Consider the following 23,614-nt stretch of genomic DNA (forward strand, 5'->3'; position numbering starts at 1 on the left):
GGGTTTTGGAGGAGCGACCGCATCTCCTTGGGGTGTGCAGCCCCACTCTTCACAACATGAGTGGTAGAGATGCGAAGTGGCTGGCGCGTAGCGCAGGCCTTGGGGAATGTTGGTTGGCGAGTGAAGCAAGCAGGGGGCAAAGCCCCCTAGTACTACAGTATATTTAAAGCTAATACCAAGTTCCAGAAGATTAATTTTCCCCATGATTCAGTTTAACTCAAATGAATTTAGAGGTTCATGGCCAATAAAAAAAACTCCTGAAGTCCACTTTTTCTGCATACGTCATAGTTCTGAGGAACAGAGAAATTAGAACCACACATCTTATGATCTAATTGACATTTCACAATAAAGAATAATGAAAGGCCAAAGTAAGTTCACAGAAAAAAGGGATATGTGGTGAGGCTTCTTATATTTAACACTCCTTAGTCTGCACGTAATTTTTATTTAAGTAGCGTGTGGCTCCTTGTTTTGTCACCTTTGCTAGTTGAAGACTGGGCTTCATATTCAGTTAGACAAAAAGACATGCATGGCTCATCACCATAGTGCTCTGTGCCAGCAGTCCTGGCATTGTACCTTGGCAGGGCATCTAGTAGTTCACAGACAAAGGATGTGACAGTAGCATGTAAGGAGGCTTTAAAGTGCAAAAAATGTTTCCACAACAAATAATTAAAGTGTCCACAGTGCATTGTAAAAACAATGTGACTGGATTAATAAAGAGGATTCAAATTTATTCCATTAAAAACGCAAGAACAAAATAAAACACTGTCACTTTCAGAGAGATCAAATAAATTCAGTGCATTAAAGATAATTCAGAATCTCAGTCTCCTTGGAAGTACAGAAATTCTGATCCAGAGCATCACATGTAGTTGCGCCTATCCTGGGAGTTCTGGTCAGACCCCAGCCACCATTGCTCCAAGCCCCTCACACAGCAGCAGCTTCACTCTGCTTTGCACAGGACTCCACCTTTGCATGCTTTCACCTTACCAGCCTCCTTCTGCCTTAACTGCTTTTAGTAAATGATTGGTAGACCCGTACCTCTCCTCTCAGATGGACTGCACTCTGCCCTCTTCCTCTCACCTATAAAGTAACCTGCATAAAGCTCACTCCAGCTTGTTCTGCTGTCATCTGTCTGTCAAGCCTGTGCTCACTCTTCATTCTAAAGGTTCTGTCATTTTGATCCTCTCCGTTTCATTTCCCTGTTCACAGCTGAACAGTTTCTTCTCTTCTAGTTGGCTTTCATTCTCCTTGCCTTACTTGCTTCTCTGCCATTTACTGCTTACAGCCAACCCCAACATACGCCATGCACTTGGCAATTGGGTTGTTAAGATGGGTGCACTGTGGCGATGCGTGTTGGCTCCATCCTCCCACTTCAGTTTAGGAGCCTCTTTAGGCCATCACCGCAGATAGGCATGCTGGAAAACAATGGCATTGTGCAGTGAATGGATGGTGAGATTGCATTCTTTGCCTACATAGAGTAGGATACAGTCAGCAGGAATTATGGCTAAATGTTTATAGATAATCATTATGCTTCATTTTTTGGACAATTTGGATTAAATTAGACTAGTCATTGTTATTTGAAGGACTCATTTTAAATGTATTTGTTTATACACTGTGTGCACAATTATTAGGCAAGTGAGTATTTTGACCATATCATCATTTTTAATGCGTATATTCCAACTCCAAGCTGTATTAACTTGAATGCTTTTTGGATTTAAGCACGTCAGGTGATGTGTATTTGTGTAATGAGGGAGGGTGTGGCCTAAGGAGATCAACACCCTATATCAAGGTGTGCAGAATTATTAGGCAGCTAGTTTTCCTAGGGCAAAATGGGCCAAAAAAGAGATTTAACTGACTCTGAAAAGTCAAAAATTGTAAAAAGTCTTTCAGAGGGATGCAGCACTTTTGGAATTGCTAAGATATTGGTGTGTGATCACAGAACCATCAAACATTTTGTTGCAAATAGTCAACAGGGTCGCAAGAAACGTGTTGAGAACAAAAGACGCAAATTAGCTGCCAAACATTTGAGAAGAATCAAACGTGAAGCTACCAGGAACCCATTATCCTCCAGTACTTTCATATTCCAGAGCTGCAACCTACCTGGAGTGCCCAGAAGTACAAGGTGTTCAGTGCTCAAAGACATGGCCAAGGTAAGGAGGGCTGAAACCCAACCACCACTGAACAAAAACATAAGTTGAAACGTCAAAACTGGGCCAAGAAACATCTGAAGACAGATTTTTTCAAAGGTTTTATGGACCGATGAGATGAGAGTGACTCTTGATGGACCAGATGGATGGACCTGTGGATCAGTAATGGGCACAGAGCTCCACTCCAACGTGGAGGTGGGGTACTGGTATGAGCTGGTATTTTTAAAGATGAGCTCGTTGGACCTTTTTGCATTGAAGATGAACTCAAAATCAACTCCCAAACCTACTGCCAGTTTTTCGAAGACACTTTCAAACAGATCAAACAGTGATACAGGAAAAAGACCATGATTTTTATGCAGGCCAATGCTCCATCACTTGCATCGAAGTTCTCCACTGCGTGGCCAGCCAGTAAAGGCCTTAAAGATGAAGAAATAATGACATGGCCCCCCTTCCTCATCTGACCTAAACCCTATCGAGAACTTGTGGGCACTTCTTAAACGCTAGATTTACGGGGGAGAAAAACAATACACCTCTCTGAAGAGTGTCTGGGAGGCTGTAGTCACTGTTCCACAAAAGCTGATCGTCAACAGATCAAGAAACTGACAGACTCCATGAATGGAAAGGCTTATGACTGTTATTGGAAAGAAGGGTGGCTATATTGGTCATTGATTGATTGATTGATTTTTTTTGAAATGTCAGAGATGTTTATTTGTAAATTTTCAGGTGTTTGTTTATTATTCTCACTATAACAGATGAAAATAAACAAGTGAGATGGGAAAATTTTCATTTTTCCTTTAGTTGCATAATAAATCTGCACACTAATAGTTGCATAATAATTGTGCGCACATATGTATTCCCCTGATGATGTTCACACTCACATTTCCATTGTGAAACATTCAGGTTTCAGGTTTATTAACATTTTGGATTGACTGATAGCACTGTGTTCGTTCCATATTAAAATTAATCCTCAAAAATACAACTTGCCTAATAATTCTGCACTCCCTGTAGAGTTGTATGGTAAGATCATGATAAAGTTGTCACCATCACCATAATTTGCCTGTTACACTGCTGGATTAAATAAAAAAGCTATCATTTCAACTTTTTGTTTATGTTGCTGTTAAATAGTAGCTCCTTTTTCACTCATGTGGCAAAGATTCAATCTTTTTAGAAGAGCGTGAAATGCAAAAAATGAACGAAAGTCTGTCAATACTATCCAAAGGCTACGTGTTTTTCGGAAAGGCACTTGTTTTTGTGGGACAGTCTGAGCATCACTGAGCAGGTGCCATCGTGAGCCATTGAGTCCTGCACTTTAAACAATTTGCAGCCTTTGTTTAGCTGGTATTCATGTTTATCCATTTGCATCTGTCAAATGAATATATTTTTATTAATTTTTAATTTTCAGGATAGAGATTGGCGCATGGCTGTAAAGAATTTAAATTACTGGTAAAATTAATCTGAACAGTCAAATCAAAAATTAAGAAATGAGAAAACAAGTGTAACTGAGTCACTTTTACTTGCGATCTGAATGTAGTTTTAGTAGTAAGATATGGACTCACACACCTCTAGTTTGGATTTCTCAGTTATTTTTACCATTGCAGCTTTTCTCTAGCATTGCTCCGAGACTGTGGTGCCAGCTGTCCCTATGCCGCCCCAGAGATGGCACCTTTTCAGCCTCCCCCCCTGCCCAGACGGTGTGATGTAAGCAAGTCACTTAACCCACCTGCCCTCCTCTTGAGTGGAATATGTGAACAACTGGGCTGCATCTTCATCAAGTAAGTCACTTTGGATAAAATTATTAGCCCGCCATAAATGAAATTCCTGTGTAAATCTGTGTAAAAGTGACATTTATATTTTTATTTTTAGATTTTGAAAATTAGTGTGCCAGCTATGAAGGGTCAATTAATATTTCAAGTAAATTACTTTCAGTTCTCTATAATAGTACTGTTAAATGCGTTGGCATGTTTTCATGTTTAGTTTCATGCCTCATAAAAGGGTTTGGTTGGCCGCCTGTCTGTGTTCAAATTTAACTGAAAGTTATCTCTGTCACCCACACACTTGTATGAGACCAAACCCTGAAATAGAAAATAAATAGATAAATGAGGTAGGTATTATTTCTCATTTCAAAGAGTTTATATATACTGTATTTGATCAATGAACAAGGTACTATTCATCTGTTTATTCATCCATCCCATTACTTAACCAGCACATCTACAGAATCACAATGCGCCAATGTCACCAGGCACAATGTACCAAACATGGTCACAAGTGTGACATAATAAGACAGTAATTTCGATCGAGTATGTTCATTCATGGCTGGACAGTGACAGCTGATGCTGCTTTGTCAGTGGACTTGGTACGTGTCAGAGGAGGTTTGAGCACAGATGGTTGACGACTGCTGAGGACCGTTCATCTCTGCCAGCCTCTGTAGCCTTAAGTCCCAGAAAGTATTTATTATAAAAGAAGGCTGAAATCTTCACGCGCATCCAGAGAAAGCGGATTTTAGATAATAATGGCATTAGGACTGAAACTTTACAGTTATGGTCTCTCCTGTAAAACACTCTGACTGTAAAAATGGAGCACACACATTATTTGGCCAAAATGAAACTGGCTGCCAGATGCACAGAGAGGAGAAGCAAAAAATAAATAAATAAGAAACAGACTTAAATAAACTGAGAGACAAAAAATTTGCTAACCAGAATGTGTGGCCAAAAAATAGCATCAAGTTCAAAGTAAAAGTGATTCTATAACATAAAAGACATTGGCAGCAAAGTTATTGTATTAATCTCAAATCTAGGATGGCAAGAGCTCTGTGGCTCTGTCTTAGCTAACTTCTGTAATGTGTGACGTCACAAACAGTGTGACATGAATCACATGGTGGCACCCAGTCTAAGGAATCGTAAACAACATGCTTGCATGAAAACATTGCAAAATGGTGGAATAAGTTAAAAAAAGTAAGTGAACAATTCCCTTTAATGCACATTCACTGAAGAGCTAGTTTATGACTTCATGACACAAATAACACAGGAGAAATTACAACAGTGGCTCGTGAAAGTTTCTTTATATCAAGGGAAGATCAACTCAACCATCTTCTCTTGCGAGAAGGAATTATCAACATTAAGAATATCAGATTTTTAGGATCAATGTTATTATCTATATATACGAGTATATATATATATATACTGTATAATATAAGATACCTAAGTTATGTCTTAAGACCACTGCAGCAGAAAAGGATGGAAGAAATGGTTCAAAGATCTCCTCATGTTAAACATGAATAAATGCAAAATGCAGTATCTCTTGTTCAAAGACCAGGGCCCACATTTATCGAGCAAATCAGAATTACTCCAAGGAATTGCAATAAAAGTTGAACTAGGATAAGAATTTGTCCTACCATAAAGTAGAACATTAGAAGTACGTATTTATGAAGCATTCTGTTCTTACTCACAGCTAGAAGTAAGAGGTAGAGTTAAAGAATGAATGATGTCACAAGTCATGGGGTCAAAGCGGCACTTATTAGGATGTTTTATAGTTTTCTTGGAAATTATGATGACGCTTTGTAGTTTTCTGATGCTAAAACTATGGCTTCACCACAAAGACAACAATAATAATAATAACAAAACCTGCGATGTAGCACCCTATCCATGGGATTGTTACTGCCTTGTACCCTATATTTGTTGGGATAGGTTCGGGCCCTCAGAAGCCTGATCAAGATTAAGCAGATCTAGAAAATGGTATGATATAGTATAATATTAAAAAACGAGAGAAAGAAGAAGAAGAAGGAAAACATAATAAGGTAGGATATTATGGTAAACTGCACGTAAATATTGCTACAAACAGCAACATCTCTATATATACAAAATCCAACATCTGTCTGTCTGTTTGTATGCCTGTCCGCTTTTCATGAGAGAGCTACTTAACGGATTAAGATCAGGTTTTTCTATAATTTGCTTCAACATTCCGGTAGATTTTGCGACTTTTCTCATCGCATTATGTATCATTGTTGGCTTGCGGTACGATTTATTCATGTGAATCCGAGAGACAGGCAGTGGGATGAGGGGAGGGGGCCGAGGCCCTTCTCATTCATGTGCCAGCCTCGGGGCATGTACCTTACCTCCACTTAGCTAGCAAACAAGAGAACTACTTAACGGATGTAGATTGGGTTTTTTTCTATAACTAGGGGGCTCCGCACCCTGCTCGCTTCACTTGCCCACCCCCGGGTTTGGTTTACCGGATATACAATTTAAAGAGATTGTTAGTTTCATGGGAGTTGTTACATATGCATTGTTTTCACTTTTTATTTTAAAACTTTTGTAAAAATAATACTTTATTTCTGGCCCCGGTAGTGGTTGCATCTCTTTCTTTCAGGACGTATAACGCTGCTCGCGTTGTGTAGGGGGTGCAGATGAACGCATGCTAAGGAGATGCCGTCGGATCATCTGCTGTCTTTCTGCTGCTGGCGAGCTGACTGTTCTACTTGTCTCACTGCCCGATCATTTCAAAGCCTTTTACAGCAGCTGTCCTTTTGCCACTTTTGCCGCTTGCGTTGTGAAGGGGGGGATAAGCTAAGGAGAAAGGTTGGATCATCTGCTGGCTTTCTACTGCTGACAAGCTGCATGTTTTGCTTGTCGCTTTTTGTTGTTTTAAGAGCTGGGAGCAAGTTAAAGTGTCTCTCGTGGGACTTCAAATTGTCTTCTGAGAAGATCACATCTCGTTTCCCTAGTCTCCCTCCCAAAGATTTTTATTTATAATAGAGAGATTTGCTTGAACATTCCGGTTGATTTTGTGACTCATTGCATTAAGAATCATAGTTTGCTTGCAGAAGCGATAAATTCTCTCTAATCCAAGACAGAAGCTGTGGGTCAAGGAGAGGGGGAGTAGGAGTAGGGAGCCAGGCAGGACCCTCCTCGCTGTCCTGTTTCACTTCTACGCGGGTGGAGCCGCGGGGGACAGCTAGTCATAAATATTACTGTAATGAGCAGTTTTACAAAAATGTTCAACATTCAGGGTAAGAGAAGTCTTCTCCTCCTGTATTTCATTTACTGAATTCCAAATGACAGAAAAAATCAAAACGAATCTTAAAATAAGCTATCTATGGTTGAGCAGAACTACAGAAGCCTACGTGAACATAATGGTTCATTATATTGATCAGGCATCCATGCAATGCTGCTTCTGTAAGAAGGGGGACGCAGGTGCTCAAGGACTGAGTCTGGTAGTGACGGGTAACACTGTGTCACAATGTAAATACTTCTCGAGCTTATCGGATTTTAATCAGTGCTCTACTACACCAGTACACCTAAACTTATCAGTTGTATTTGTATTCACTTCTTAATCTTATGTTACTGTCATTTCATATTTTTATCACATGCTTTACTTTCTAATACACATGCAGCATGCAGTACAGCAGACCCTAATTTCACATTTCCAAGTTTAACTTTTCCCACATTTTTCATTGTTGAATGGTGAGTGGATGTAATGATTGATTTTTCAGAAGAAACGTTGATTTTGAAAAATAGGAGGAATGTTTATGTTATAGTTAAATGTTATTATATAAATATGTGAATATCAGTAGTACTAGGGTGTTGTACCGTGTTAGCCATTATGTGTGTAGTGAGACGTCAAGCGAAATGACACCTTTTAAAGGCTAACTAAAAAGATGACAATATGCAAGCTTCTTCACTCAGGCCCCTTCTTCAGGCAAGATGTAAAATGTAATGTGTGCCCGAAGAAGGGGCTTGAGTTGCCTCAAAAACTTGCATATTGTCATCTTTTTAGTTAGCCAATAAAAGATGTCTTTTCGCTTGACGTCTCACTATGTGAATATCAGTAATTTACTGTAGATTTTATTAGTGTACTACGTCCTACTGTAGTAAAGAAAAAAGAAGCGTTATTAAATGCTACATTTCTACTTTTTCAACTAACTCAGCATTAAAAAAATTTTATAACGATGTTTTCAGTGGGTCCCTGCACAATGATGGTTGGACTGCACTGTCTGTAAAGAAAATACAAGATACTCAGTTGGCAAGACAAGGTGCTATTTTCATTTTACTGTTAATTGAAAATAATCACAATTATAATATCCATCCATCCATCATCCAACCCACTATATCCTAACTACAGGGTCACGGGGGTCCTGCAAAGGCAGGAAACAAACTCCGGGCAGGGCGCCAGCCCACTACAGCAATTATTATATCAAAGGCAATAATTATCAGTTATTCATTTTGTCATAATCATGCACCCCCTATTATATATAGTTCAATTCAATGCATGCGTCATGTAATTGTGAAGCCCATAAAAGTCAATACGACATGTAAATAAGGTAAAGTAAACCACAATTCATATTTACTGTGTTGCTTTTGATCTGAACCCTCCAAAACTTTGTAACAGTTGTAACCACCAGGGGGCCTCCCTGAGCTCCAAACCTCAGATACAGTGAAGCCCAATACACATGTAGGTTTAAATAAAAGATATTTATTAGACCTTAGTACATTTCCAAAATCACCCTTCCAAAGATTTGTCACAATATACACAAAATAAACAAATTCTTCCACTACCACCTGCTGTATTGGGGGTGGAACTGCCCCCAACTTCCGCTGGTCCAAACAACAACAACAACATTTATTTATATAGTACATTTTCATACAAATAATGTAGCTTTACATGATGAAGAAAAGAGACAAAAAAGACAAAGTAAGAATTAAAATAAGACAACACTAATTAGCATAGAATAAGAGTAAGGTCCGACGGCCAGGGAGTACAAAAAAAACAAAAAACAAAAAAAACTCCAGACGGCTGGAGAGAAAAAGTAAAATCTGTAGGGATTCCAGACTATGAGACCACCCAGTCCCCTCTGGGCATTCTACCTAACATAAATGAAAGAGTCCTCTTTGTATTTAGGGTTCTCACGGAAGGACTTGATGATGATGGTCAGACTTCCAGCCAGACACAAAGTTATTATCTGTCTGTCCTTCAGTTCTGGCCTCCTGTCCTTGTAAGGAACTGTCCCTCTGTTCTCATCCTGCACGGTACAACACTAAAAATCAAACAATTACATTCAAATCAAATTGAAATTACTACTTTTATTGGGTCTGCTACAGGGTGAAATTATATTTATACCCCAAATTTCTACTGTTCCTACTAATTTACATTTTCAGGTCAAAGTAATACAGTTTCCTGTAAAAGTATGCTTTGCAATGATCATCACTAAAAGACAAGGTCGGTCACTAGGAAGAGCAGGAATTCATCTACGGCAGGAATGAAAATTGAAAATTGTGTCTAGCATATTCCAGAGAGAGGAGATCCAGTGAATTGATAATATTAGTCCCAGTAAAAAAATAAAAAAAGAAACAAACATCTTATACACAAACAGGGCCATTGTTGATCTAGTGCATCCTCAGAGGTTCCATATCCTCCATGATTTGGTCAAGCCAGTGCTTCTTGGGTCTTCCATGCAGGCTTAACCGTAGGACTGTCTTAGCCACTGAGTGGTGTTGCTCCAGACTATGTGACCATACCATCAAAGTCGTGCTCCATGCATCTTCTCATTGATCAGTACTACGTTCATGATCTTGCTGACATCTTCGATCATGACATGGTCAAACTGGGTGAGGCCAAGGACCCATTGTAGGACCAAGGCCAGATATATATACAGGATGGTCCAGATCTAATTATGCAGAACCAGATCGTCTGGATGACTTTGATTTATGGGGACGATTCCAGTTCGGTGCGAAGTCAATTCTTCATGTCGTCAGTTCTATGTGATAAACTTAATAAATTATAGCGCAATGAAAATTGCATAATTAGATCTGGACCACCCTATATATAGGTAAATCAATGAGATAACAAGTCAAAAAGGGTTGGGGCACATAGGTGAACCCTGTATAACTGGAGGATAATACATATTCGAAAAATATGTGCAATATTTTGCGGATCTGTCTTCATCAGAGAAAAGGCTTCATACAAATACCTCAGAGTTGGTGGTGGGGCCAAGTTTTTGGAACATGACACAAAAACGGCAGGTTCAGGGGGCCAAAAGTCAAAAGTGATGTCAGAGGTTTAATGTCCGTCGATCATCCATTTTACAAAGGGAGGAAGAGAAAAGGCATTAAGCAACAACACCAGCCTCTGGTTTAGAGTACATTTGTCATGAGATTAGCCCTGAAATTGTCTCCCATACATAAATTACTGGTCAAAACGTTTAGAAAACCTCAATTTTTCCAGTTTTTCTTCAGATATGAAATGCAATGAATGACCTAAAATGGTGAAAAGGTAAGCAGCAAACTGCCAGAGGTTTAAATTTAAAGTTTCACTTAGCAAAAACTGAAAAAAAGGAAATATCAGAAATGAGCCATCTTTAGGGAACAACTAGTAGGTTACAACCTAAAGATGTTTTGCAGCAATTAAAGTAAATGAAGCCTTGTAAGTGGAAGCAAACAATTAGCACATGTGTCCCAACTTCTGTTGATTACTTGAAAAGAAACATGCTATGTAACAACACCCTCTGAAGTACTACCTGGACAATATTGTAGTGATGATGGCAAGAAACTGGAAGAAACTCTCATATGAAAAGATCTGGCAACCCCATCAGAAGTCAGGTTTGTGAGGTTCACCGGCTGGCGTGATCACAAGGTTCTCACAGCACAAGAGCTTCAAGCACAGCTTAACAGAGCAGGTCGACAAAAGCAAATCTTAGTTTGTACTGTGGAGGAGACTTTGTGCTGCAGACTTGACAGGGCGAGTGGCAGTAAGAAAGCCATTCCTTCAAGGACAAAACAGGGCCATGAAATATCGGCTGATGACTACTGCCGACTGGACAAAGTCTCCTCTGTATTAAAAAATTATACATTGAGCATTCAGTATAGGTTATCATGAAACCAAATCTCCCTGTTTTAGTACTAATCAGCCTAATATTCACCATAAAATCTCCTCGTCTCTTGTAGTTATAGTAATAGTTTATTATCTGTTATAGTTGCTCTGCTCAGATATAGTCCTGAGTTATTTCTCCAGATCTACCAACACTTCTATCCAAAGTAAATTATGTTTTCTTTATAAAAAACTACTGCATATATAACTGGGCATGAGTGCAGCTCTCCTTTGCAATAAAGTGTTTTTATATGGTAGACAAGTTGACCAGCCGCTCTGCCTGATAGGTTATCATGAAACCAAATCTCTCTGTCTTAGTACGAATCAGCCCTAATATTCACCATTCTTGTCTCTTGTTCCATGTATACTGGTTAATTTGCAGCACTTTGCACCCTACTATCTTCCATTAAACAATATATTATAAACTTACAAGGCCATCTTTGCATGTTTGTTACACAGTTGAACTGAAAGATATCTCACTTTGGCACCGGCTGAATTAGGTTTCTATAAAGGTTATTGCTTACATGCATCCTCAAATATGAATAGGCTGCAAACATAATATACCATGATAGAGAAGATTGTAGTATCCATCCATCGTAGAGAATCTATTCAGGATCATATGACATATCTAAACATATCTAGTCATAGATGTAGTCATATCTAGGTTAAATACTACAGTATTTATTTATATAATTAAGGGTAAACATCATGGAGCAAATAGACTCTTTCATTCTGAACTGCTATCCACTGGCCTAATTTGTCTAAAGATGAATGGGAAAAGTTCTTTCAGCTCTTTACAAATATCTTTGGAGATTAATATGTAGAAGACTGGATCCAAGAGACTTGTAACATTGAGCAATGCAAATGTACATCTATAAGCATAAAACATTTTTGACTCATGTTGACATTTGTCAGATACGATTAATAATCCAACAAATCTGATTAAAGCTGTGGTACAAAAGGGCCCATAAACCAAAATAAATATTAGCACTATCGTGATGAGAAGGTATTTTATTTTCTTCTTGCTTTCATCTGGAACTGATTGTAAATTTCTTAAGCTCTTTTCAATGCGAATGTAAATAAAGATGAGGAGTGCAAGAGGCAATGGGAACAAGAAAACGGACATACTCAGACACAAAATGGAGAACGTATTTGTTGCTGGATAATTTTCAAAGCAGAGGAGATATTTTGAGTTTTCTCTTTTGAAATACCAGACAAGAAGACTGATTCCTGTGAACAGACCCCACAATGCCAAGCATAGAATACAGGCGTTAGACAGCCTCCGGAAATTCTTATACCATAAAGGATGAGCAACAGCTATATAACGTTCCACAGCAATCAGGCTTAGAAATCCAACGTTGCCTAAGAGACTTATGTACAGCAGCACACCAAAAATGTCACAAGTCACTTCATGAAAACGCCACACATGACCATTTTTGTAATAGTCAATCCACAGAGGCAGCGTGACTATCTGAAGGATATCTGTTAAAAGAAGGTTGATCACATATACCGGAAGAGAATCCTCTGCTTTAAGCAGTTTGTATAGGCCATAAAGTGCCAGACAGTTTGTGGGCAATGCCACGCAGAAGATGGCACCATAGAGACCAGGGAGAAGATCTCTTTGTGAGCTGAAGTCGATGTGACAGTTGTTCATGATCTGTGATCAGAACTGAACATTGGTGGTCTTCTTATTTATGTTCAGTCTTTGTCCTTGATCCAAACTTGATAAGACTGAGAGAGCTTTAAGGTGTTTAATGGCAGTTTAAGGATTTCAGAGGTGAGGATTACAGAGAATTCTAAACGTGCTTTACCTTTGCCATGTGGTGCTTATATTGATCAAGTGCTCACATCTCTTTTATAGCAAAAGCTGCACTGTCTGTGTATTGTTTGCACATTCTCCATCTATCAGTTTATGTCTTCTCCAGATATTACTGTTGCTCTTCTCATCTGTAAAACATGGAAGCACAACATCTCAAGGTGTTTTACAGAAGAAACATAATAAACTGTAAATGCAAGACCTTTCAATTATGCATTCTAATTTATGGGCCTATTAGTGCACAAGTAAATGTTAATGGTGGAGTAGATGACTAGTTGGCGGTCTGGTAGAATCACCAAAGAATGGATTTAGAATACAGTTAGAATCAAGCAGATTTATTGTAGATAGAAGACCTCAGTCATTCTTTATTGAATTAAAATCAAGTAACATTCCATACAAAGAGGTCAGACAATACAATTTGCTGTGCTCCTTGGAGACTGTGAACCAAGGGTGCCGCTCGTAGTTTCTGGATTGAAAGAGGCAGACAAACCCTTTCCCCAGCTGGGACAGGCTTGCTAGCTTCACTGTTGGCTGACTTTTTCTCATGATGTCCTGCTTTTCTTGAAAAGTCCATCTTGAAAATGGTTTTGTAAGTATATCTGCGACAAATCAATTTCCTCTCCTCTGTCAGAACTTAGTGAGTTAAAAAAGTAGCCATCAAATCTACACGGAGATGTTTTAGCTCGAGCAGGTTGCTACACATCGCTCTCTGACCATCCAGTCACAGAACGTGAAAATGCTGACGTTATCGTATGCCTGCTAGATGTCCCCAGTGTCCCCAACTCGAAATCTGATTGGTTAAAGCAAAAGTTTCATTGTGGTCTGATTTAAGCTACAGGCACCTGCACTGTTGATTCTGAAGGCTCAAGGCAGATTTCTTTTACCTGGTAACACATGACAGCTGAAATATGATTGGATAAAAGATTTAGTATAAATATACACTAACTGAGAAAGGCTAGGACATGAAGAGAATAGACTATTGGGAATTATGTAATGCATATTCATGGAAAAATATATTAATAAAAATTTTAAGAAAATAATAAAATAAAACATAAGTCGGTGATTTTGACTTGTGTTTAGGCCAGGAGAGAAGGCCTTGCTAGCCTTGATGGCCCACCACTGATTTATATTTACAGGGATGTCATGAATAAAGGACCCTGTGGATGAGTAAATAAACATTTAATTAGTATTAACTTTACACTGTTATCTGCAGGATTATAATTATTTACTACTAGACAGTAACGGCGCACTGCATGATAATGTGCAGTGAATACACTTGACTTGACCATACTCCGTTGACCCTTGACCTTTGTTGACCATATATATCTACAATGATTTAAGATATAAAGCAGTAGGGGAAGTGACGACCCACTGCCGAGAGTTGATTCAACAATACAATAATATAACAATTAAAAAATATATATAATAATTCCAAAACTTTTCACTTTTAATATAAAGCTGTAGTGCAGAGTTTCAGCATAGTATATGTGTATCACATTTCAGGCTACAGGTTATTTGATTTTTGACCCTGAACTCCCTGGGTTGACCTTTGACCTTGGAGGTCAATCATCACCCTGAAGGCAAATAGTAGACGTCACGTAGTATAAGTGTACCAAATTTCAGGTCAATAGGTTTGCGAGCTACAGGTGATTTAAAATCCTGGACAGACAAACGGACAGCCACGCTAGCATATTATCTATACTAATAAAATGCAAAGCCCTCACTGAACGACTGACTGACTGACTCACTGACTGACAGACTCACTCGCTGACTCATCACTAATTCTCCAACTTCCCATGTAGGTAGAAGGCTGAAATTTGGCAGGCTCATTCCTTACAGCTTACTTACAAAAGTTGGGCAGGTTTCATTTCGAAATTCTACGCATAATGGTCATAACTAGAAGCTATTTTTCTCCATTTACTGTAATGGAGTTGAGCTCGAAAGCCGTGGGGGCAGAGTTTCGTGTGACATCATCACACCTCTCACGTAATCACGCATTACGTAGAAAACCAGGAAGAGCTACAAAAAGCGCTGAAGAAAACATGCATTATATAATTAAGAAGGCAGCGAGTGACATATAAAACCATATTCAGCGGCTCACGTGAACTGATGCAATGCGCAGACAAAAAGCAACAGTTCCAAAGAGTGCTGAACAAAAACCGAATTACACTGCTACACTCAAATAGACAAACCACACGCCGTGGCGCAATAGTAGAGCCTTCGCCTGTAGCGCCGAGGTTTGATTCCCGAGAGAGGATGCACTAAGTATGTACGCGCGCTTCTCGATTCATTTTAGCCTCGCATCCCCTTGGTTTGAGACGTATGAAAACATATGCGGTTAACGCAGAAAGACAGATCACCAATTGAAGCTTCATGAATAATGGATACTTTAGTCGCGATCAATGATTGTTTTGCTAAAGCCATACTCAGTGTATTCATTAGATGAACGGTAAAAAAGTAAGAGCGAGGGGAGGGTAACTTATTGAGGCACGCAGGCTAAAAACCACAATAGCACGCGGGCTCGATGTACTGTAGTGCGCGTCAACTCAATCTGAATTGTGCGATCACATTCAAAAAAATATATCTTTTCAAGCTCTATTTAGTCCATATGTGTCAAACTCAAGGCCCACGGGCCACATCTGGCCCGGCGTGTAATTATATCCGGCCCGCGAGATCATTTTATATACTGTGATATGAAGCGCTGGTAACACAATAAACTACAGATCCCATAATGCAGAGCTTCAGCTGCCTTGCCGAACACTTACCGCGTTAATCAAGTCTAGCTTATGATGCTGCAAGTTATTGCGAAGCTAGCCCACGATGCCAAACAGAAAAGGTGATTCTCAACATAGAGCCTTTAAAACCGATGGGAGGCTGAGTATATGTTTACTGACATTGCTGGTAAACCTGTGTGTCTCATTTGTGAAGCTAATGTGGCAGTAATTACAGAATTTAATCTAAGACGGCACTATGAGAAAAACATCAGGATAACCTGAAAGACCTGAATGCAATGCACAAGATACAGAAAGCAGAAGAGTTAAAGAAGAATCTGACACTTCAGCAGACGTTTTTACCCGTGAAAAATCACAAAGTGATTTCAAGTGAAGCTGCTTTTATGGGAGACACAAATGCACCAGTGCAACTTGCCCCACTTTCCCTGTTGCCAAGTAATGTTGAACCAAGTCGGCACAACGGTGTTCCCAAAATATGCACTTTGCTGATAAACTGAGCGCACTGCGCACTGAGTTCGCACGGTGCTTTGGTGACTTTGAAGAACAAAAAAAGAATTCTGAGTTATTTCGCAACCCATTTGCCGTCGATGTGGAAACTGCACCTGTGCAGATTCAGATGGAGGTGATTGAGCTGAAGTGTAATGGCACACTGAAGGCAAAGTACGATACTGCACGGCCCGCACAGTTTATTCACTCCATTCCCGCAGAAATGCTCCAGCTCCGTGTACATGCGGCTCGAACCTTGCGCATGTTTGGTAGCACATATCTGTGTGAGAAGCTCTTCTCAGTGATGAAGTGTTATACTACATGTTTCTTTATGTCACTATATCTGGACAATACTGTTATGAGTTTTATTCACATGTGCATGTTAACTGTGGCACACTGGGGCTCAGCAGTTAGAAGTGCTAGCCAAGCATTGGATTAGATAGCCTAAGACAACTGGAGGCTTGTATAGTCAGCTTAAACACAGGTTAGGGTATTTCTGTCCTCTATCAGCACAAATCTTCTTTCCTTATTGGGAGAATGAGAATCGGCATGTAAGCACTATGATATTTCTGTATTATGTGGAAGAGGAATTCAGCCCTTGTTTGGAGACAGAGAAGACCAGCAAATGAAGCAAGACATTATAAAAGGTCTGGACAGTGGCCAGACCCTTCGAGGCTGTGTTGACACAAAGAGTTGTCGAAAAACCTCCCAGCATGGGGACGGAGAAAATGGCTGACTGTGTTGATCCTGATTTCCCACCTGGATAAAGTCTGTCCATATGCCTCCCTGTCTGTAACCGCGTAAAACGTCAGTAAATGTAAGCTAAAAGATATTTTGTCTCATGTGATTCTTGTACCGCCGTAATCACTATGGGAGGGATATTGCCTTTTCTGGTATATTATGATATTGTTTAATTATTTAATATGCCACAATTTTAAAAGAACACATTTCCAAGAGAGCTAATGCCTCTGCAGGAAACATGAAGACTAACAAAACAGCACACAGGAGTCGCCTCACTGATGAGCACCTGCAGTCCATCCTGAGAATCTCCACAACACAGAACCTCACACCAAACAGAAACGAACTTGTTGCCAAAAAAAGATGCCAGGCGTCCAGCTCTGATAAAATGACATAAGAGCAAAGACAACTGAATGATTTGATTTGTTATTGCTGAAAAGAACACATTTTATTTATATTTCCAGGTTTTGTTATGCAGCATGTTCATATTTGAATTTGTATAATTTTGACAGGATATATTTTTATGGAGAGAAAAATCTTTTGGGATATTTAAAATTTAAGTTTTTTATATAAAATTACATAAGAGTAAAGAAATTTGAATGTTTGTTTTTAACGTTTACTTTATTTCTAACTTGTATAATTTAGACAGGATATATTTTTATGGAGAGCAAAATATTATAAGTTATTTAAGGTTTGAGTTGATTTATTCCGGAATAATATTCTGTTGACTAAATAAAAATTCCTTCTATTTAAAATTTAAATAGAACTTGAACAGAAACGATAGTTCATACTATCCACGCAGACTTGCACGTAAGAGCGGGAGTCATCCGTTTTAACAAACAGAGTATTGCACTGATACAAAATAGCCTGCCCATTTAATTATTTAGGAATGGATAAATAAATTAAGATTTTGTACAAATAATGTTTTTCATTTTTCTTCCTTCATGGATTCTGGCACCCCCAGCAACAGTTGCTCGCACCCCAAAGACTGTATATATGTGTGTGTATATATATATATATATATATATATATATATATATATATATGTGTGTGTGTGTGTGTGTGTGTATATGTATATATGTAGTGTCACACACGTGCGCATGGGAGGCAGCTAAAGGGCTTGAGTGAAGGCAGTTCGGAGGCATGCCGGGTGTGGCAGAGTGCACTGACTCTTTTCTCCCTTGCCTGTAGACCATCCCCGGGGGATTTCACCTGGATCTCCTGACATCACTTCCGGGACTGAGCCAATGGAAGTCGGCCACACCAGCTCCAGTCCCTCTGATGTCACCTCCGGCTACTGAACCAATGGTGGAAGACCACGTGCCAGATCCATACGACCTCACTTCCTGTCTCCCCCTTTAAAACCTGCCCCTTTTCCTTTGTTTCCTCAGTCTTGTACTGGACTCTGTTGAATGCACTTCAGTGCTGATTATTTTGTGAAAACGACCTTTTGCAGCCAGGATACTATATTATACGGGTGGCTGCCCCAACTCTTTATCTGTCCATGTCTCGTTCTTGTGACAGTAGATATGAGGTTTATGATCTTGGTATTTCAGACCACAAAGTAGTGTCAATGGAGCTACCCTTTTTCTCCCCTCGTACCAAACCAAAACGGCAGATTCATTTTAGAAATTTGAAGAACATCAATGTGGATGCCTTGGCCCTGGACCTTAAACTTCTTTCTACTGATCTTACCAGTTCCAGCTCTGTTGCTGACCTCGTTGATCTCTACAACCAGTCTCTGAGCAGTCTCCTTGACTTTCATGCCCCTTTAACATCTAGGTCCGTCTCATTTTCATGCTCAGCACCATGGTACACCTGCGAGCTGCGAAAAATAAAGGCGGCTGGGCATGTCCTTGAGCGACGGCTCAAGGCTTCTGGGTTGACTGTTCACAAACAGGCCTATAGGAAACATAGGAGGGCGTATGCGGAAGCTTTGAAGGTTGCACGGTCCAGATTCTATTCTACCATCATTACAAATAGCTCCAGGGATCCAAAAAAACTTTTTTCTACTATAAATCATCTTCTTAAACCTCCTTCATGTGCTCATTCCGAGGCCACTGATGAGAGGTGTAATCTGCATATCAATTTTTTCAGACAACAGGTTTATAACATTCGCTTAAACCTCTCTACCATGGATTTTCTGTTATCCTCAACTGTCGACCCGCTGCCTGAGACTGTCCAGCCCCTTTGCTCCTTCTCTGTTGCCACACGGGAAGAGGTGGATGACGTCATCAGGAAAATGAAACGGTCTACCAGTTCCCTGGACCCTTTTCCCTCAGCCTTGCTGAAGGCCAACATTTCTGCTATTTCTACACTTATCACCAGGATTATAAACCAATCCCTTTTGGTTGGCCATATTCCTTCAGCACTAAAAACTGCTGTCATCAGACCTCTACTAAAAAAACCCACCCTGGATACTGAAGTTCTGTCTAACTATAGACCCATCTCTAATCTTCCATTTCTTTCTAAAGTTCTGGAAAAAATAGTTGCAGTACAACTTCGTGATCATCTCAAACTGAATAATCTGTTTGAAAAGTTTCAGTCTGGTTTTCGCCCTGGCCATAGCACCGAAACAGCCCTGGTCAGGGTCACAAATGACCTTCTGATGTCAGCAGATACTGGTTCTCCTTCTTTACTCATTCTCCTTGACCTGACAGCTGCTTTTGATACAATTGATCATAATATTCTTCTTCACCGTCTGCAATACACCCTTGGACTTTCAGGAACTGTTCAAAATTGGTTTACATCTTATTTGACCGGTAGAACTGAGTATGTCGCACTTGGCAGAGCAAAATCTCACACCCATAATGTTACCTGTGGTGTTCCACAGGGCTCTGTGTTGGGCCCCATCCTTTTCATCATTTATATGCTCCCCCTTGGAAGTGTCATTAGCAGACATGGTTTTTCTTTTCATTGTTATGCCGATGACACTCAGCTTTATCTTAGGACTACTCCCACCTCCTCTACTGCTCCTCTGCCAACATCTACACTGACTATTTGTTTGGAGGAAATAGAGGCATGGATGAGGCTCAACTTCCTTCAGCTAAACAGATCTAAAACAGAAGCCATTTTAGTTGGCACACCACACCAGCTTCGTTCTACTACCATCACCAGTATCACCTTTTCTGGAAAAAAGATACGTCTTTCTACATTTGTTACAAACTTGGGTGTTAAAATGGATTCTGGATTCTGGAACTTTTGACACCCACATTAAACATCTCTGTAAGTCATCTTTTCACCATCTCAGGAACATTGCTGAACTCCGTCCAACAATTACCTTGGCAGATGCAGAGAGGCTTGTCCATGCCTTTGTCTCGTCCAGGCTGGATTACTGTAATGCGCTCCTCATTGGGATTCCTGGCAAGAGTATCCAGAGACTCCAGTACATTCAGAACAGCGCTGCCAGGATCCTGATGAGGGTGCGAAAGCATGACCACATCACTCCTATCTTGAAAACCCTTCACTGGCTCCCTGTACCACTTAGAATTGAGTACAAGGTTTCCCTCCTTACCCATCAGTGCATTTATGGATCTGCTCCCCTGTATTTACAGGAACTCCTTATCCTTCATACTTCCTCACGCACCCTCCGCTCTGTGCATACCAACACTCTTCAAGTTCCTAGAACTAAACTTAGCAGTATGGGTGATAGAGCCTTTTCTTCATGGCAGAGGCTGTGGAATTCCCTCCCCGACTAATTGAGAGCCCCACAGTCGATTGATGCCTTCAAACGAAACCTAAAAACTTATCTTTTTAGAAAGGCTTTTTGTTAAATTATTTCTATAGATTTTTTTGTTTGTTAATTTTATTCTTATTTTGTAGCACTTTGAGATTGTTAAATATAAAGCGCGATATAAATAAAATCTATTATTTATTATTATGTATGTATATATATGTGTGTGTGTGTATATATATATATATGTATTTGTGTGTATATAGGTGTGTGTGTATGTATATATATATATGTGGATGTATGTGTATATATGTATGTATATATATATATGTATGTATATAGGTGTGTGTGTATATATATATATATATATATATATATATATATATATATATGACAGAAACACTCATAACAGTGACAAAACAATTACATTGACAATCATGTTACGTTATTTTCAAAATGTTTCCTTATCTTTTTCATTACTTTTTAACACACTACTTCTCCGCTGCGAAGCGCGGGTATTTTGCTAGTCTATATATATTCACTAAGGCAAGACACCCATGGAAAGCACGCCGGAAGGGGCGTGGATTCACTAAGCCGCCGACAAGTAAGACGCCCATGGCGCAGGAAGGAGCCACACCCACCAACTCTAAGACCATTGGATATGACGACAACTCGCAGAACCACGCCCACCAACTCGGACGCAATGACACAGGAAAAACGGTGTCATTTATGTTCGTCTGTCGCAGAGTCCACATGCAGCTCTGAGCCATATTGACTGTTCATAGAGGCATGTTTCCCGGGGAAGTTGCTCTTGCGAGCGGGCACATGACCAGGCAGTGTGTGTGCTTCAAAAGCGTAGGTGGACTCGACAGCACCATCTAAGAAGATTCATATTTGTTGCGGATGTGAATCGCTGTATGCAGCGTGTAAAACGCTGTATTGTATGTTACCCTCTCCAGAGTTATATCTTTTTATTCATCTACAGTCACAAAGAAGTAAGCAGTCTTTAAAAACCGAGTTTTCGGTTACGACGCACAACCGCGTGCACCATAGCAAACTGTTTTACATGCTACATACAGCAATTCGCATCCGCGACAAACATGCGTCTTCTTAGATGCTCCTGCACTTTGTACACACCCCTCCTCCCACCTCGCTACTACCGTGGTCGGGTGTCTTGGTTGATTACATATAGAAAGGCAGCCAAAACCGCACAGAGCAATGAAAAGTCTACGTTAGTCACAGGTGCATCTGGACTGTACAAAGACAACGACTCAAGTAACGAGTTGGAGGTGGGCACATGAGCGGGCAGTGTATACTGGATGAGAAATTAGCATACTAGCATGATGGAGGGAGCGGAACGGACGTCCTTCTCCTCTCTTCCAATTCTTACCTCCGCACGGACGATTGTGTGTTGGTTCGTTCCGTGCATTGTTACAATGTTGCTTTTCTTGCTGATTTATTACATTACCGATTTCTCAAATGTTAATTTTCTCCCTGTGCTTAAAAATCATTAAAAAATCTGCCTGATTATGCGGCGTATGCTATGCCGCAGGTTGGCTAGTATAAGATTTCACTGACACTATAATTTATAAGGGTGCCCAGACATCCTGGTGACAGGGACAGTTATGATTTCACAAAACGTGTAGTGATAAATTTCTGAAAAAATATCAAAAAGGTCCTGATTTTAACAGGCTACCCATCTAATAAAGTTTTTCAGGGCCACAAACATCATCATAATACAATTATAGCAGTGAGCACGAAATTTGAAGGGGAACACCGCTTGATGGAACTTGTGTTCAATTTGAAGAGGAGGACCAGGAAGCGCACAACAACAGACAGTACACTGCCATTTATTTGGTTCCACTTCAAGCACTGAGTGAAATCCTATGCATGTACTTGTGAAAGTGTTTTGTGTTTTTTATCCTGTGCTCTAATCGGCCTCTGAAAATGATGAGAGGCTTTAAACAAAGGAGGCTTTACGTGTGGGCATGCATGCGACACAAGCGTTCAAATTTGGGTCTTTGAAAATCTTTTCACCCTTTAGCTTGCCATCAGAGTGCCATATGTGCTTGGTGTCCACCAGGATCAACTTGTCTATTTCTGTGTATTTAAAAGTGTTGAAAAGGAAGTAAAAGAAAGTAATGAAGCCAGAAGGTGAAAGCCCATGCAAAGATAGCAACAAAAGGCTGCTGCTGAAGACATTGCTTGTTTCTTACCTGTATACGTCTGACCAGGCAAACATGTCTGACATCTGACAGGCGCAGTAAATGTCATTCTGTCTGTGTCGGTGACTCTCTCTTCAGCTGTCCTCAATAGTTGTAAAGGTTGTACTCCTCCTCAGATGAGCCTCATGCTGTGCTTCCTTCGAAGGCTTTTGCAGAACATCACTCATTTATTTCGGTGGCAGGTTTTAAGAGGAATTGGTCAGGGCTACAATGCAGTCAAGTAATAAACCACCAAGCAAGCAAATGTGTAATGTAACAAATGACAGCTTTTACAATATAAGCCATTATCTACTGGCTATGGGGACAGAGCGTATGCAAAATCTGAGGTCAACCAAACCCTACAAATATGTAGATTATGTTTCGAGCATCTGGCTTAGTATACCTTGAATGTTTGTTTTAGTATTTTCTGCATGCCACCAGACAAGAACTCATTTCTCATCTGCACACATGCATTGTTCATATAACAGCTGAAAATATTTCTTTTCATAACAGCATAAATGGCTCACTACATGTATGTTATTCTGGAGTCCATCAGTCTTGACTTGGATGTCATCCTCAGGTAAGAGCATAGCCTTACTTGTGATGGTTACCGCCATTAGAAATCACCCAGTCAGAGACTCCATGTTATGAACCAGCTAAACACGCGTCTTGGTCTCCCTCCATGTTTTCACTATTACAAAGTCAGATTCTTGTAATGCAGTTGATCGACACAGTTAACCAGATTTGATTCATGCGTTGGGATAATCTTAATGCTTGGCCTAATCACCATCACAAATCCGCATCCGTCCCGTCGTTGCCTGAGATAATACTTCCCAGATCGTTAGATAGATTCACATACTCAATGCCTTTTCTGCCAATGGTGATATCGGTGGTACGACTGATCCCCATGATTTTTGTCTTCTTGTCATTGATCTCGAGGCATTGATTGTCATTGATTGCTT

General features: G+C 39.9%; 1 protein-coding gene across 1 annotated transcript; it reads right to left on the reverse strand.

Moving 5' to 3' along the window:
* Nucleotides 1–9,923: 9,923 nt before the first annotated feature.
* LOC120524172 (G-protein coupled receptor 4-like) lies at nucleotides 9,924–22,869 on the reverse strand. The gene is made up of 2 exons (XM_039746056.1): nucleotides 22,665–22,869; nucleotides 9,924–12,950 (listed from the first exon to the last, which is right to left on the reverse strand). The coding sequence occupies exon 2, from the start codon at nucleotides 12,655–12,657 to the stop codon at nucleotides 11,731–11,733; it is 927 nt and encodes a 308-aa protein (XP_039601990.1). The 5' UTR covers nucleotides 12,658–12,950; nucleotides 22,665–22,869; the 3' UTR covers nucleotides 9,924–11,730.
* Nucleotides 22,870–23,614: the final 745 nt, after the last annotated feature.

This window comes from Polypterus senegalus, chromosome 1 (assembly GCF_016835505.1).
Source record: "Polypterus senegalus isolate Bchr_013 chromosome 1, ASM1683550v1, whole genome shotgun sequence".
Lineage (NCBI taxonomy): Eukaryota > Metazoa > Chordata > Cladistia > Polypteriformes > Polypteridae > Polypterus > Polypterus senegalus.

Coding starts and splice junctions, on each gene's coding strand:
- LOC120524172 (XM_039746056.1), bottom strand. CDS start 12,657: ATGAACAACTGTCACATCGACTTCAGCTCACAAAGAGATCTTCTCCCT.